The sequence below is a fragment of the Arachis hypogaea genome, chromosome 3, assembly GCF_003086295.3.
Source record: "Arachis hypogaea cultivar Tifrunner chromosome 3, arahy.Tifrunner.gnm2.J5K5, whole genome shotgun sequence".
In the NCBI taxonomy this organism is placed as follows: domain Eukaryota; kingdom Viridiplantae; phylum Streptophyta; class Magnoliopsida; order Fabales; family Fabaceae; genus Arachis; species Arachis hypogaea.
The window spans coordinates 3,603,463-3,617,324 of record NC_092038.1 but is presented as its reverse complement, the minus strand read 5'-3'; the positions used below and the strand labels follow the sequence as shown (position 1 = coordinate 3,617,324).

The 13,862-nt window shown below is 31.0% G+C and overlaps 2 protein-coding genes across 3 annotated transcripts; one reads left to right on the top strand and one right to left on the bottom strand.

The window, feature by feature from the left end:
- The first annotated feature begins 3,032 nt into the window (after positions 1-3,032).
- Positions 3,033-6,912, top strand: LOC112788856 (lysine-specific demethylase JMJ30). Of its 2 annotated transcripts, none has more exons than XR_003196122.3 (6): positions 3,033-3,680; positions 4,254-4,463; positions 4,846-4,980; positions 5,073-5,216; positions 5,674-5,897; positions 6,376-6,912. XR_003196122.3 is itself a non-coding variant. In XM_025830503.3 (6 exons), exons 1-6 carry the CDS (start codon positions 3,198-3,200, stop codon positions 6,562-6,564), a joined length of 1,254 nt encoding a protein of 417 aa, XP_025686288.1. In that variant the 5' UTR covers positions 3,033-3,197; the 3' UTR covers positions 6,565-6,912. The 2 variants fall into 2 exon arrangements, 1 of the variants encoding a protein (XP_025686288.1); XM_025830503.3 differs by having other exon boundaries at positions 5,674-5,766.
- A 402-nt stretch (positions 6,913-7,314) lies between these two features.
- LOC112788855 (IRK-interacting protein) lies at positions 7,315-10,261 on the bottom strand. The gene is made up of 2 exons (XM_025830502.3): positions 9,473-10,261; positions 7,315-8,981 (listed from the first exon to the last, which is right to left on the bottom strand). The coding sequence occupies exons 1-2, from the start codon at positions 9,683-9,685 to the stop codon at positions 7,452-7,454; spliced, it is 1,743 nt and encodes a 580-aa protein (XP_025686287.1). The 5' UTR covers positions 9,686-10,261; the 3' UTR covers positions 7,315-7,451.
- Positions 10,262-13,862: the final 3,601 nt, after the last annotated feature.

Below are 13,862 nucleotides of genomic sequence, written 5' to 3'. Positions count from 1 at the left end.
ATGTAAATTAAATTAGAGTTTTATTCTTGTTTCAATTCTTGTCTCCCATTTTACACCAAACAGAATATTGAGATTTATTTTAATTTCTGTCTCTTAGTCTCTATCTCTCAGTCTCAATTTTTCTATTTCTATCTCTCCACCAAACGCTAAGAGTTTAGAAGTATAAATTTCTTTAGTTATATTGCTTAGTTGATGAATTATATATCTCAATTTTTCTATATATAATAAGTTTATATTCTTTTGGACTAAGTTAATAACTTATTATTTTCAATTGAAATGAAGACATTTATGACTTAACAAACAAAATGTGTTATTCACTTTATTTCAATACCCAAAGTTAGATACTCAATCATTTAAATTACCATAAAAATGTGTTTATGCATAATTCAATTTTCATGTGATGCTTTATATTAGTTGGTGGTATCAAATAAGGTGCAGTATTGCACATCCAAAGCAGCTTCTTAAATAATCTTGACTAGACTAGGCCATCAAACTGGTGAGTTCGGCTTTATTTAGGTCAAGCTTACATAAACTCGTGAATTAAAAAGTTAATTATTTTAAATTTGTTTTATTCACGGATCGTAATATTTTCAGCTCATATTATTTATGGCCATTCTGATGAGTTAAATAAGAGTTAATTCGAGTAAAATGGTTAAATTTGTCTTTGAAATATAACTTATTCTTAAAATTAATTTTTGAAAATTTTTTTTAATCAAAATTGTTCTTTAAATATTTTAAATTAATCGATTAGTCTTTCTATCATTTTCTTTGTTGGCGGCTCTAAAATTTATTAATGTGACATATTAAGTGATACGACAAAAGAGAGTCTTAATTGAATATTAGTATAATAAGTTCATAAAATTAGATCAAATCAAAACCTAAATGATGAAATAACTTGAGGTATTAGAATCCCTCAAATTGAGATTGATTTAATTTAATTTGATAAATTTATCATGTTAACCGCCAATTAAAATTATCAAATATGTGCTACCGTGTCACTTAATGTGTCACATCTCATTTGTAACGAAAGTAACAAAATAATTAAAATGACAAATTTAAAATATTTAAAAGACGAATTTATTTAAAAAAAATTCCAAAAACTAATTTAGAAAGTGCTTTTTAAAACTAATTTGACGATTTATTCGAGCTAACTCGTTTACACTTTTATTCTAGTTTTTAAAAATAATATTTTGATAAAAAATATTACGTTTAGATAAAAATTTTAAACAAATAATATCCTTTTAGTTAATAAATTAAGTTTTCAGGGCCAAATCATAAAAAATATTGACTGAAATTTTTTTAAATTTAAAAAAAAAAATAAATGAATCACCCGTTTAATTTGTTATGAGTAAAGTATCGTTTTTGTCTCTAATGTTTGGGGTAAGTTTTAAAATTATTTCTAACGTTTGAATCGTCCTATTTAAGTCCCTAACGTTTTAAAATTGACTAAATGTTATGCTGCCGTTAAGAATTTGTTAACGGAATTGACAGCGGGACAAAAATGAGACGACTTTGAAACATTAGGGACTTAAACAGGACAAATACGTTGGTGACAAAAACGATACATAGAAATAAATTTTAATTTTATCCTTTGATAATATCAATTTTTCACGTTACATAGTTATTCAATTATTTTTTAATCACGTCTAAGTAAATTACATTTAATCACATTAATTTTATTCTAAAAAAATTTATTTTTTATATTTTTACTCTTAGAAATATTTACTCATCATAAAATGCTTGTATGAATTACTAGTACATAAACTTGTAGGAAAAAAATTGATACATATATAATAAAGTAATGCGATTCTAATCATTTTACAAACATTTCATGACTCTTAAAAATATTTAAGAGTAAAATTATAAAAAAAATTATTTATAATCAAAGTAATGTGATTAAGTATAATTTACTTAAATATGATTAAAAAATAATTGAATAACTATGTATCATAAAAGATTATATTAGTGAACGATAAAATTAAAATTTATTTCATGTATCGTTTTTGTCCTCAACGTTTTCGTCCTATTTAAGTCCCTAACATTTTAAAATCATCTCAATTTTGTCCCGTCGTCAATTCCGTTAACAGATTTCTAACGACAAACGTTAAGAACTTAAATAAGACAATTCAAACGTTAAGAATAACTTTGAGACTTATCCCAAACATTAGGAACAAAAAATAATACTTTACTTAATTTGCTATTTATTTGAATTAGTTAGATTAAATATATTTAACTTAAAATTTAAATAGACTCTATTTTAAAAGCAAATTTTACTTATTTAAATAGATAAATGAAGTGACCTAATAAATTTAGTCTATTTTAACCTCTTTCTTAAGAATTAAAGCATGTCTTGCTAGAAAGTTCATTCGAATTCAAATCCTTAATACGACTAAAAAATTGTGATATAAAACCTATAGGGAAAAAAAAAGGGGGTGGTGTGTCTTCAACACACAAAAACAAAACAAAAACAAAAATATCTCCATTTCCACTGTTCATAGGAAAAAGTAGAGGAAAAAAATATCTCTCCATTTCCACCAATTTATTTGTACGATAAAAAATCATTTAACTTGTATTAAATTAATTATTAACGTAAAGATATTTTACATGAATTTTATATTATTATATTAATAAAACGATTATATTTCATATTTATCAGTTGGATCATTATTTAAAAGAAATAACTTTATTAAAATATTTATATTTTAAGTAATCAATATAAAAAATTATTATCTTTTATGACATAATATTATATAATTAAATATATATATAAAATTATTTTAGCGACACATTAAAATTAAATTATTATATATTATTATATTAATAAAAACATTGTATACACAAAAATCAACATATATATATATATATAAATTATTATTTTTATATTTTAATATATTTTTATACGTGTTATTAATTTAAAAATTGATTTTTTTATGTAGACTAACATGAATTTTGTATTGGAAAACAGTGTGAAATTTTTTTATAAGATTTTTTTGGTGGGTATAAGATGAGATTATATAAGAGTGTGAATTAATAATTTAGAATAATTAAGATTTATGAGTCCAAAGATACTTAGAGAAATATCTCAAAGTTGTGTCCAAATATCAATCACTTTTTGGTACACTCAGACACACACCACAACACTCCTATAAAAACCACGCGCCGGAGCTTTTCTCTCCACCGCGTCGCCGCCGCAGACCATGTCGTCAACCACCACCCCTCACGGTGGAGATTTCGACACGCCGACACTGGACATGGAGTCAGCGGAGCTCCTCCAAACCATATCGGAGCACGGCGGCTACGCCTACGTGAGAATGGCATCGCTGGCGGCGACCGGTGACGTCCGGGCCGCGGAGGCGGCGCTGGAGATGGCGTGGGAGCAGCTGCACTCAGGTCCGTGGCAGTCGGTGCTTCCGGTGTGGCGCGACGCGTACTCGATGGCATGCCTCCACGTGGCAAGGCACCACAACGGTAACGGCGAGTTCAAGGAGGCGCTTAGGGTTCTTGACATGGGGATCATCATGGGAGGGACGCTCCTCAGAAAGGATTTGGACTCTGCGATAGAGAAGGTTTCAGAGAGAGCCAACAGTTCCCGTAGGGTTTCTGAGGGAAGCTTCGAAGAAGGTTCGGTCAACAACTCCGAGCAACGAAGCCTTGTTCATCCGGAATTTCATGTGTCTCAGGTGAGGTCCTTCCTCCAATTTTTATTTATTTATTTATTTATTTTCATCATGTTCTTGCAAATGTGCATTATTTTAGTCTTTGAGAATTTAAAATGATCAATGTAGCCCTAAAACCATTTTGCAGCTAAAATAACTGTCAAATACAATGTAAAAAAATAAATAACAAAATAAAAACTGGTGCCAGAATGGTGGTAGTTTACACAAGGACAATCGTGCTATTTATTTTTCTAATGTGAAATTGGTCTCTCTGAACCCCTTAAGGGGAAGTTACTATTGTGTTTATACGATGTTTAGTGCTATACTTTACAAAACGTATAGGTCCCTAGAGTATTATTGCCTAAATTTTAGGAAAAAGTCAATGTATAATTTTAGAGATAGAGAGGAGAGTAGGGTTGAATTTCACCAAATCTTAGTGGAATTGAGTGTAATAATTTGCCCTTACGTATATAGCGTGAACAATTGAATACAAATCTTGGATATTAATCCTTTAGTTTGAATACAAATTACGAAATTCGGCTTTACATTTGTGATATGGCTTTTCTAATGTTTATGTTATAGCATTTTACTCTGTAGGTGCTCCAACTTTTACCTATCAAGTCCCTTTCTTCTAAGATTGTGGAAAAGAGATCTGGTTTGTCGCTGGACAAGTTCTTGAAAGATCATTACCTGGCTGGTACACCGGTTATCATCAGTGATTGTATGGTTCACTGGCCGGCCAAGACAAAATGGAACAACATAGACTATTTGCTGAGAGTTGCTGGTGATCGTACAGTTCCCGTCGAGGTAATTGCTCATCTTCCATTTATAGGTAAAACTAAAATAAATATCTTGTTGATGATCCTTTGTACCAACTAGGAATTTTCATGCAAATAATCTATGTGCATTGCATATGGTCCATTTGTATACTCTGTTTTTCTAGGTCCCAAATTGCCTTGTTCAAAATTTCTAGGACCATTTTCAAAGTTCCCTGTTATGCATCTCATGCTACATGCATCGCAAGCTAGACTGTTGAAGTTATTTAGCTGTCTACAGGAATTCCACAGCCAAACATGTAAACACACAGAGGGGTGGGGGTTTGGAGTGGAACTTATGTATGTATCATACATATTTTTTTCAATATCCATAAATATTGAAAGAAAAAGGGTAAATGCAAAATTCTTTGTAGGTTGGCAAGAACTATTTATGTACAGACTGGAAGCAAGAGCTAATCACATTTTCAGAGTTGCTTCAGCGTATAAAATCCAATGGTGGTTCTCCAGGGGGTCCTACATATCTTGCCCAGCATCCATTATTTGATCAAGTACTTATAGATGAATTTAGATTGTTTCCAATTCAGACTTTTCCCATATTGCATACTAATAATGAAAGTTAATGACATTATTGAAATGGCAGATAAATGAGCTTCGGAAAGATATCTTTATTCCTGACTATTGTTTTGCCGGTGGAGGGGAGCTAAGATCTCTTAATGCTTGGTTTGGTCCAGCTGGAACAGTAACGCCATTACACCATGATCCACATCATAACATACTAGCTCAGGTAACTTATTATGTCATTTATATACTTGCATTACCAAGGTGATGTTTGTGATCTGTGAGATTTGCTTTTCGTGGTAAAAAGAGGGAAGGGAAGGTCTTGATTTTCACTCTTCAAACTCTTCCCTTCCCTTCTGAACTCCAACTAGAATCACACCCTAAATAAAGTTGTCTTCTGGTCTTCTGGATCGTTGGGATGGACTTGTTGATGTGCCTCTCGCTATTTAAAGTATGATTTTCAGACTTACTATGGTTCATTTTAAGAGAAACCTTTAATATATGTGGATGATATCGGGGTTTATGTAATATCCTTGTTATTTAAATTGTTTGAGGAAATGTTCCTTTTTATTAATGGAAAAGAGAAAATTGCCTCATCTATAATTCATACTAATAGACATATTGTTCCAAGGATTACTGTGCACCACTTTGAATGTATTTATTGTCATGCTCTATACTTTCAGGTTGTTGGGAAGAAGTACGTTAGGCTTTACTCAGCATCTTTGTCTGAGGAACTTTATCCCTACTCGGAGACAATGCGTACCAATTCCAGCCAGGTATTTTGTTTGTTGAACTATATGACTGATTGACCTTCCATGCAGTCTGCTTATGACTTTTGCTTGGAAGCATAGCACTATGACTGCATCCCAATCTGAATGGCTGAAAACTCTAGAAGTATTTCATTAATGTAATTCTCTTCTTTTTTGTCCTAACTTTTCTTTTTCTCTTCTTTCTCTGTTCTCACATTATGTGTCTGAGCTTTTATCCTTGCACAGGCCACAGATTGCCCTGGCAGTCAAGTGATGTACTTGCATTTTTTAACCGCAGATCTACTATGAAAATGGATAATTGTGAATGAAAATGTTCCTTTTGTAAATCCAATGCTTATTATTCATTAGACTTCTGCTACAAAAACGTAATATAGAATTTGGATTGGATGGGGTTGTAGTATATAAAGAAGGATTTCCATGTTGATTTCCAGTCAATCGTGCTAAATGTGTGTATGGAAAATAAATTTTGTCCATGAATCTTCTATGTTGCATAATGGATACAAATATATCAGGTGTTGGTAATTCTTTTTCTTATAATTTAATTTGTGTTTATTATTGTTGATATTTCGAAAATATGTGTCCCCATGTTGATTGGAATTATCTCTTTGTTTGAAGGTTGACTTAGATGACATAGATGAAAGGAAGTTTCCTAAAGTGCAAGACTTGGAATTTGTAGACTGTATTTTAGAGGAAGGTGATATGTTATATATCCCACCAAAGTGGTGGCACTATGTGCGGTCCCTAACTACAAGTTTCTCAGTTAGCTTCTGGTGGAGTGAGGGTGAATGTTCAGATGCACCCTAATGTGGCATCACTTTGATGTTCTAGAATTTCATTCTTTCTTAGTGTAAGAACTGAGCTTGTTCCTCATGCATAGACATTTTTTGGCACTTGGTTCTGGTTCTCATCTTAATGATGAGAAATATTTGAACAATTGACTTTGCATCAAATGCTGGGTTGAGTCACCATTGAAAGATGCAAAGTGAATATGCCTATCATTGCACCAATGATATAGTATTAAAGGACAAACGTGTAATAGAGGTCCCCAATTGGGTGTTATGCACTCTAATGCCCTTAAATTATTGATCATGAAAGTGTGTGAAACGCTGTACCAAACCTAAACTAATCTAATATTTTATTGATTGACGTTAAGCATACTCTCCATCTGTACTTAAAGCAACTAGTGCGTAGTATTAAATTCCTAAACTAATCAAGCTTTTGCTTTTGCTGCAACATCGTTTCTGGCTATATTTTCTGTTAGGAACTTTAGAAAGCTTCTTTTTATCTGATGATGGGAAAAGATAATAATGAAACACGTCGATTTCTGAGTTCCAACTGAATCACAGATGATTTTTCCACTTTATTTTTATGGGAATGTTTGTTTCATTAATTTTTACCCAACAATTTTTTTTTTTTTAGTTAGTATAACTGAAAATCCAAATTACTGTGTTGAGAAAATTTGAAAGTTTCATCATCACATTCAGTTTCCTAACATGGTTATTGTACATTCTTTATGACAGAAGTGTATACAGTAATATACTAATATGACATACATTTGACTGAATATTAAATCAATTTGAACAAACCATGGATACATTTAGCTACAGTTACTGAAAATGACACAGATTAAATAAAAAAGCCAGGGAAAAAAAATTCAATGTGAAAACAAAAACTATTTCCAAACTGTTAACTTAGGCTACAGATTTGTACCTGCAAATAACTTTACACCTCAAGACCCTATCCTGAACAAAAAACCCTGGCATCACCATGATCTTAACCCTGCTTGGACCCTGAGATCTTGGACACATATCTTCCATGTAATGAGGATCAAAGTTTCTATTTTCTTCAACCCTTAAAATTCCCAATGGTGGATTGAAAGAAAATGCAAGCAAATGCATCAACCACATGCATTTTGCTGCCACAAAGAAAGATTGAAGGAGTTGTTCAGGCCAAGGTCTAGTCCAATTTAGAGTTGTGTTAATACAACTCATTTTTTGGTCACAGAACTTGCTAAACTCTTCACTGTAGTACTTTGTTCCCTTTCTTAGTACTTCATTCCAGCTCAAGTTCCTAAGGGAAACAAATGATGAGAACTGCACTCGCCGATCCTGCTGCGGATCCAGCAGTTTTGGGCAGCCATTCTTTTGGAACACGCAATTCTCGAAGTCTTGGTAGAGACATTGGTTTATGAAAGCTTCAAAGTGGTATAATACTGCCTTGGAATACTTGGCACTCAAGGAAAGCTTATATGGTTGAAGAAGCAAGTTCAAATGTTGTGTCAAAGATTGATCAGTTTCGTCGATGTTGTTTATAAGAGTCTTACAGAACTGCTTTACTGATAATCTTGACTCTGATACTATCTGCAAGAATCCTTCTACCATTGCTTCCTCGCTCACCGGCATCAAATTTCCTCCCTTTTTATCAAACTTTTTCTCCATTTGAGGATTATTGAGCTGTTGTTCACAAAGATGCTGAGAATCCCTTGCTTGCATTGCTTGCCTTAAAGCTTTCTTAAGCTCCTCACAATAACCCTCCAAGTACTCCAGTTTCTGTTTCAGCTCGCCGAGCGAAGACCTCATCTCAGAAACCTCCATTAAGGCCACATCTCTATTCTCATTTGCTTCCATCAACTCTTTCTTCAATGACTCAATAGACATGATTCCCAAGTCCTTAAGAACCTGAGAAACATCCTCAGATTCTGCGCGACTCGGGGAATTCTCATTCTTATTAGTCTTTTTCTTTAGCCGAGGAAACAACCAAGAAATCATCCCCTTGCTTTTCTGTTGAGATTGAATAGATGAATGAGAATCCGTGACCGGGACAACACTAGTGGAACTCTTGCTGGTCCTTGCAGTCTCAAATTCGCTTGTTATGACAGCCGGCTTACATTGATTGCACGACGATACAGAATTGAAGTCCTCCAAACTGTTTCTTCTACACTGCAAGTATTCATTGGCAGGTGATGATGCTTGAAGAACAGTTATGTGATTTGCACAAGAACTGGTTGCAGATTTGCTATCATCAGCACCTGGGCATATGTGAGATTCTATGTTGGCAAAACCATAAGGAAGTCCCTTTCTTGAACTTGAATTCTCCTTGTAATATGGTACAATTGCTTCCATGGTGTGTTCTAGAACATTCTCATCCCAACTATCTGAAATTGTCAGGCTTTTCAAGTGGTTCTGATTATTGTAAGCTGGTAGTGGATCATCCTCATAGCTCTGTCAATGATTTTTCCAAATTTAGAAACCCATCATCAAAATTGAAAAAAAGGAGAACAAAAGAAAGAGGATATTAATTTTGAAGTTACACTAATTATCTCATAGATATTAAATTAGAAAAAAAAAAGAAAAGAAAAAGAAAAAGCGAAGTAAGGATTATGTATATAACTACCACAACAGTGGGGCATGTTCTTTTAATAAGACCAGAGTGTCAGAATTTATCAACATCACAAGTGACATAGTTCAAGTCTTCAAGAGAAAAGAGAATGATAAGTAGTAATAAATCATAAAACCAAAACAAAAACGAAATCTTGTTTATAATTATTGCTAATTCCATAAATTCTAACACGAAGAACAGAACAAACACATTTCGAAAACACTGTCAAATTACTTTGAACAAAATATCTTTGATAGCATGAATTTGTGCATACCCAATTGAGAAAAAGAAGAGAAGAACAAAAAAGAAGGCAACTTTACGAATTGGAACATACTGGGGTGAAAACAGGGTAATCATGAGCAGAGAAATGAGAAACAGGGCGTGAAACAGGGGAAGGTGAAGGGAATCTAGCATTGGATGTGGTGTTCCCTCTCATCAAAGTTGCATGAAGTGCTCTTAGCTCCACAGCTTTGGCTATGGCGTTCTGAATTTCCTGCCTTGACAATTCAGGGTTTCCATTCTTGTCGTTGAAAGCAGTTGAAGCCATCAAAACAGAACACAACAGAGTGGAACATGAACAAATTCTCACAAAGATAATAATATGAATATGTTATTTATATGTGCGCACAAGATAATAATAATAACAATTTATTGAGGAGCAAAAAGAATAAAAGTGGGGTTAATAAGTGTTAAATAACGGTTGGATTTTACTTTAAAGGCTCTATCTTTTTGTTATTGCCAACAGAAAATCCGATTTGAGAAATTATTAGGAAAATTGATACTCTTATTTTTAATAATAGTATTCTACACATGATATTTTTTGTATATATGAATTTATTACACTATCTGTGGATTGGTCAAATTGATAAAAAGAAGTGTTTTATCTAAGTGTATTTTTTCAGTGATCAATAATTTTCTTAACGATGTGTTTTCTTTATTGATTAGTGACTGTACTAGTTTGTGTTAAGTTGTAATTTTTGTTGTGTAAAAATAAATATTAAATTTTGAGAGCTAGGTCCTGAAGTTAGAACCTTGGAGAGCCAGAAAAAATAGAATTGAGATACCCCAAAAGTCCAACCAATTTTTGTCTTGGTTGGAAATGGAAAGTGAGCATGTGAAGAGTAAAAGAAAAGGAATTTTAACACTACTTATTATGTGGAGTGTAGCAAAGTGTGTGAAGAAGCTACTTTACCAAATTGTCCACATATTCCCAAAAAAAATATGAAATTACAACTTTAGGAGGAGGTGGTGGTGGTGGTACCACTGTTTCACATGATTGCTTTTTGGTACTAAGCATATGAAATTCCATGCCACTATGTTCCACACCACCACCACCACCACCATATCCCTTTGCTCAAGTAATTTCAGCTTTTAATTTTATTAGGATATTTGTTTTGGTGCTCTTCTTATGTACTTGTGTAATCATCACACTGAATGTCATTCAAGTTTATGCAATAGTTTTGTCTTCTAGAACTTTGTTCACTTATTCTTCAATGTAGATTCACTACTTTTTATTTTTTTTTTTTCTATTTCATTAGTGAAATATTTTCCTAGTTAAGTGACAAGATATTAATTTAGAATCTATATTAATCATGATGTGTGGTTTCCACTCAAACCAGATTGTTGCTGAAAAAAAAGTGTAATTATGATATAGTAATTAAAAAATATTATGTGTAAACTAAAAGTTAATTACTAATTCAATTATACGTGTGTTATCTCATATGTTGTAATATATATTTTGTATTTTAACATATATTTTATATAAATAAAATTTAATAGTTAATTTTTTGTGGATATATTTATAATATTAATAATAAATTATATAATTTGTTCATTCTATTTTTATTTATGTATTTTCAAGTGTTTTTTGTTCTTGTGTATCAATTACTTCGTCCCTTGAATTTTCCTCTCTATTATTCAAATGATGCCAAATGCACAGTGTAAATTTAAGATCTTAAACAATCTATTATTTGAGAAGCTTCAAAGAAGAAAATAACTTATTTTGATTTTCTTTTTTAATTCATGGATTTGAATTGAACTCAAACTAGACAATAATAAAAGCTTTTAGTTCACTCAAATTGCAAAGTAACTTTCTTCTTTATTTTTTCCCCACTTTTGCGAATCCCAAATTAAATTATGAAGGTTACTTTGGATGTGGTCAACATTGTCTAATAAAAAAAGAGAGTAAGAATAACAATGAAGCGTGCAAGGTGCAGTTTTTTTCGGCAAAAAAGAAAAAATAAATGAAACGTTCCAAAATGTTGACACTTATCAATTATCATACATAGGAGACAGAGTGTAAAAGAAGGGATCAAGTGTTCAAGTGGGCACTCCCTACCAAGGCAGAGAAAATTAAAATTTTAGGTGAATTCAAAAAAGTAAATTAAGTATGTAAAACGTAAAATTTTAACCAGAAAATTTAAATGATAAAATTGTCAAACCTAGTAAAAATTTTGTAAAATTGATTGACTAATTTAAAATCATAATATCAAAAGATTTTAAGAGTTAAATCGAGATTTTAATTATTATGTTTTCTACTATGTTTTAAATTTACATAAAAGCCCATCACATGCCATATATAAATAACTAACTTCCTTAAGGGTACTTTTGAAATCGGAGAATCTTCAAACTTTCTAAAAAAAAAAAATTAAAAATTAAGTTCTTCACTATGCATTTTTTTAATTAGTCTTCATCACTATGTATTCTAGTATCTTTAAACAATTGTTATACTATTTAAAACAAATTCGAGTATTTTCTGAAAGAATAATTATAGAAAATTAATTTTTGATCAGTCAATATTAATTATTTTTTATAAATTATTTTTTTAACTTATAACATTTAGTTTAAATAATCTCTATGCAAGATGATCAGAAATAAAAAAATTGAACTGACAAAAAATATTTTATAAAAAGTGATTTAATGATATAATGAGATTAGTCAATTCCAGGTTAAATACTTGACATGAGATCTTATTTGTTTATTTGATAAAGAATTCTTTACCACTCTTCTTACATGTAAAAGTCATATATAATGTTATGGGAAACTAAGATCCCTCAGCCAAAGCTTAGGTGGAGTTCAGTAAGATTTTTCAAACTACCACATGATAAGTGTCTTTTCTTGCTTGATTTATAGCATTTGTGGACAATGCTTGAATTAAATTTTGTTTTTATTATGTACAGTGATAGTGATATTGATAGGGCTCAAAGAATGTCACAACTTATTGAACAACTCTTATAAGTATAGGTAGTTTAAAAGCCAACTCATTAGGACATTGATGTTTTTGGTTCTAACTGTAGAAAAGGATCAATGAAGTGATTGAGATGTTTTAGTCTTCTTCTAACAGATTAAATAATTTTGATCCTCCCACCAAACAGATAATAGGATTCTTTCTCTATTGTTTAATTATTTTCTATTTATGTACTCTTCAAAATGTTCATCATTTTATTGTTTTGCTTAAATTATCATAAAATTAGTCAATGCTTTTTGGATTTGGTTACTACTTCTACAGAATAAATTAAAACTTTCCTCAACAATGTTTTTCAGACAAGCATGCATAGGAGAATAAATGACAAATATTAACATATTAAGATAGACCTCTCTTAAAATAATAAATGTCCCTTAAATAAGGAAGAAAATTAAAGAAGACTATGCAAGCATGCATAACTACCTATAAGGCTATAAAACCAATAATAAATGATATTCTGATCATAATTTGATATCTACCCTTTATTCTATAAGTAGTTCAATCTTAATTACAAATCAATATAATCTGAAATTCTGAATGGAAATAGTCAAAACTCAAAATATAATTCTGCATTCTCATTTTATAAATTATGTTATTACGTATATATAAAAAATCAGCTACTAAATCAATTATTCAATATAGATAAAATACATGTTGAAATATAAAATACACATTGAAAGTATGTGAAACAACACATGTATTTATTTATACACACATATATACTATAACTGATTCTTTTGGTACAAATAGTATTTTTATCATTTTATATATATACAAGTGTATTTTTACAGAAACTCTGTATAATGCTGTGTTTCTACTTCATCAAAGGACTGAAAATTCAATGCCTTGTTGGTTTAAGCAGTGGAACACTTATGTCTCTTAAGCAAGCTTTTGAGTTTGAATTCTGAAGATGAAAATTAATAAACATTGGATAATTTTACTCATGATAGAGGGGATGATTTGGTTAGATAGAACTAAGTCAGAGTTTAATAAATTTGTAATTCAAATAAAAAAATGGGAACAAAATAGATTTATCAGAGCACAATAGGGACTAATAAATAATTGGAAGGTCTATATCTTCTTAATGGCAAGTTTAGTTTATTTTTATGTACCCTAAAATACGTTTTGAATAAAAAGAATCTCTTTTTTAACTTTTTGTTCAACCATGATTTGAGATTCTCAAATAGAAAACCAACTATATAATCTATATATGCTTAAATGACAAATATTGTAAATGTATAGTAGTGCTAATCTAAGGTTGAATACACTATAAGTCACCTTATAAAAGAGTTTAATTTAGGGAAACTTTTCCCTTGACATCATGTGTTTCTGTCTTTATCAAAGGGGGACCAACATTTATGTGTTACTTCCTCTATAAAATGGGACCAAAATAAGATACATCATTGTAAATAGGGATCAATTTAGGTGTAAGGTTTTTCTCAAGGAAAGCTATATTTATGTCTGTTCTTCCAATAATTGA

What these genes read in the sequence shown, in the direction of transcription:
- LOC112788856 (XM_025830503.3), top strand. Translation starts at nt 3,198, where the DNA reads ATGTCGTCAACCACCACCCCTCACGGTGGAGATTTCGACACGCCGACA. An exon ending in CGGAATTTCATGTGTCTCAG is followed by an intron (nt 3,681 to 4,253) that starts GTGAGGTCCTTC and finishes TTTACTCTGTAG; the next exon opens with GTGCTCCAACTTTTACCTAT. An exon ending in ATCATAACATACTAGCTCAG is followed by an intron (nt 5,217 to 5,673) that starts GTAACTTATTAT and finishes CTATACTTTCAG; the next exon opens with GTTGTTGGGAAGAAGTACGT.
- LOC112788855 (XM_025830502.3), bottom strand. Translation starts at nt 9,685, where the DNA reads ATGGCTTCAACTGCTTTCAACGACAAGAATGGAAACCCTGAATTGTCA. An exon ending in ATTACCCTGTTTTCACCCCA is followed by an intron (nt 8,982 to 9,472) that starts GTATGTTCCAAT and finishes AATCATTGACAG; the next exon opens with AGCTATGAGGATGATCCACT.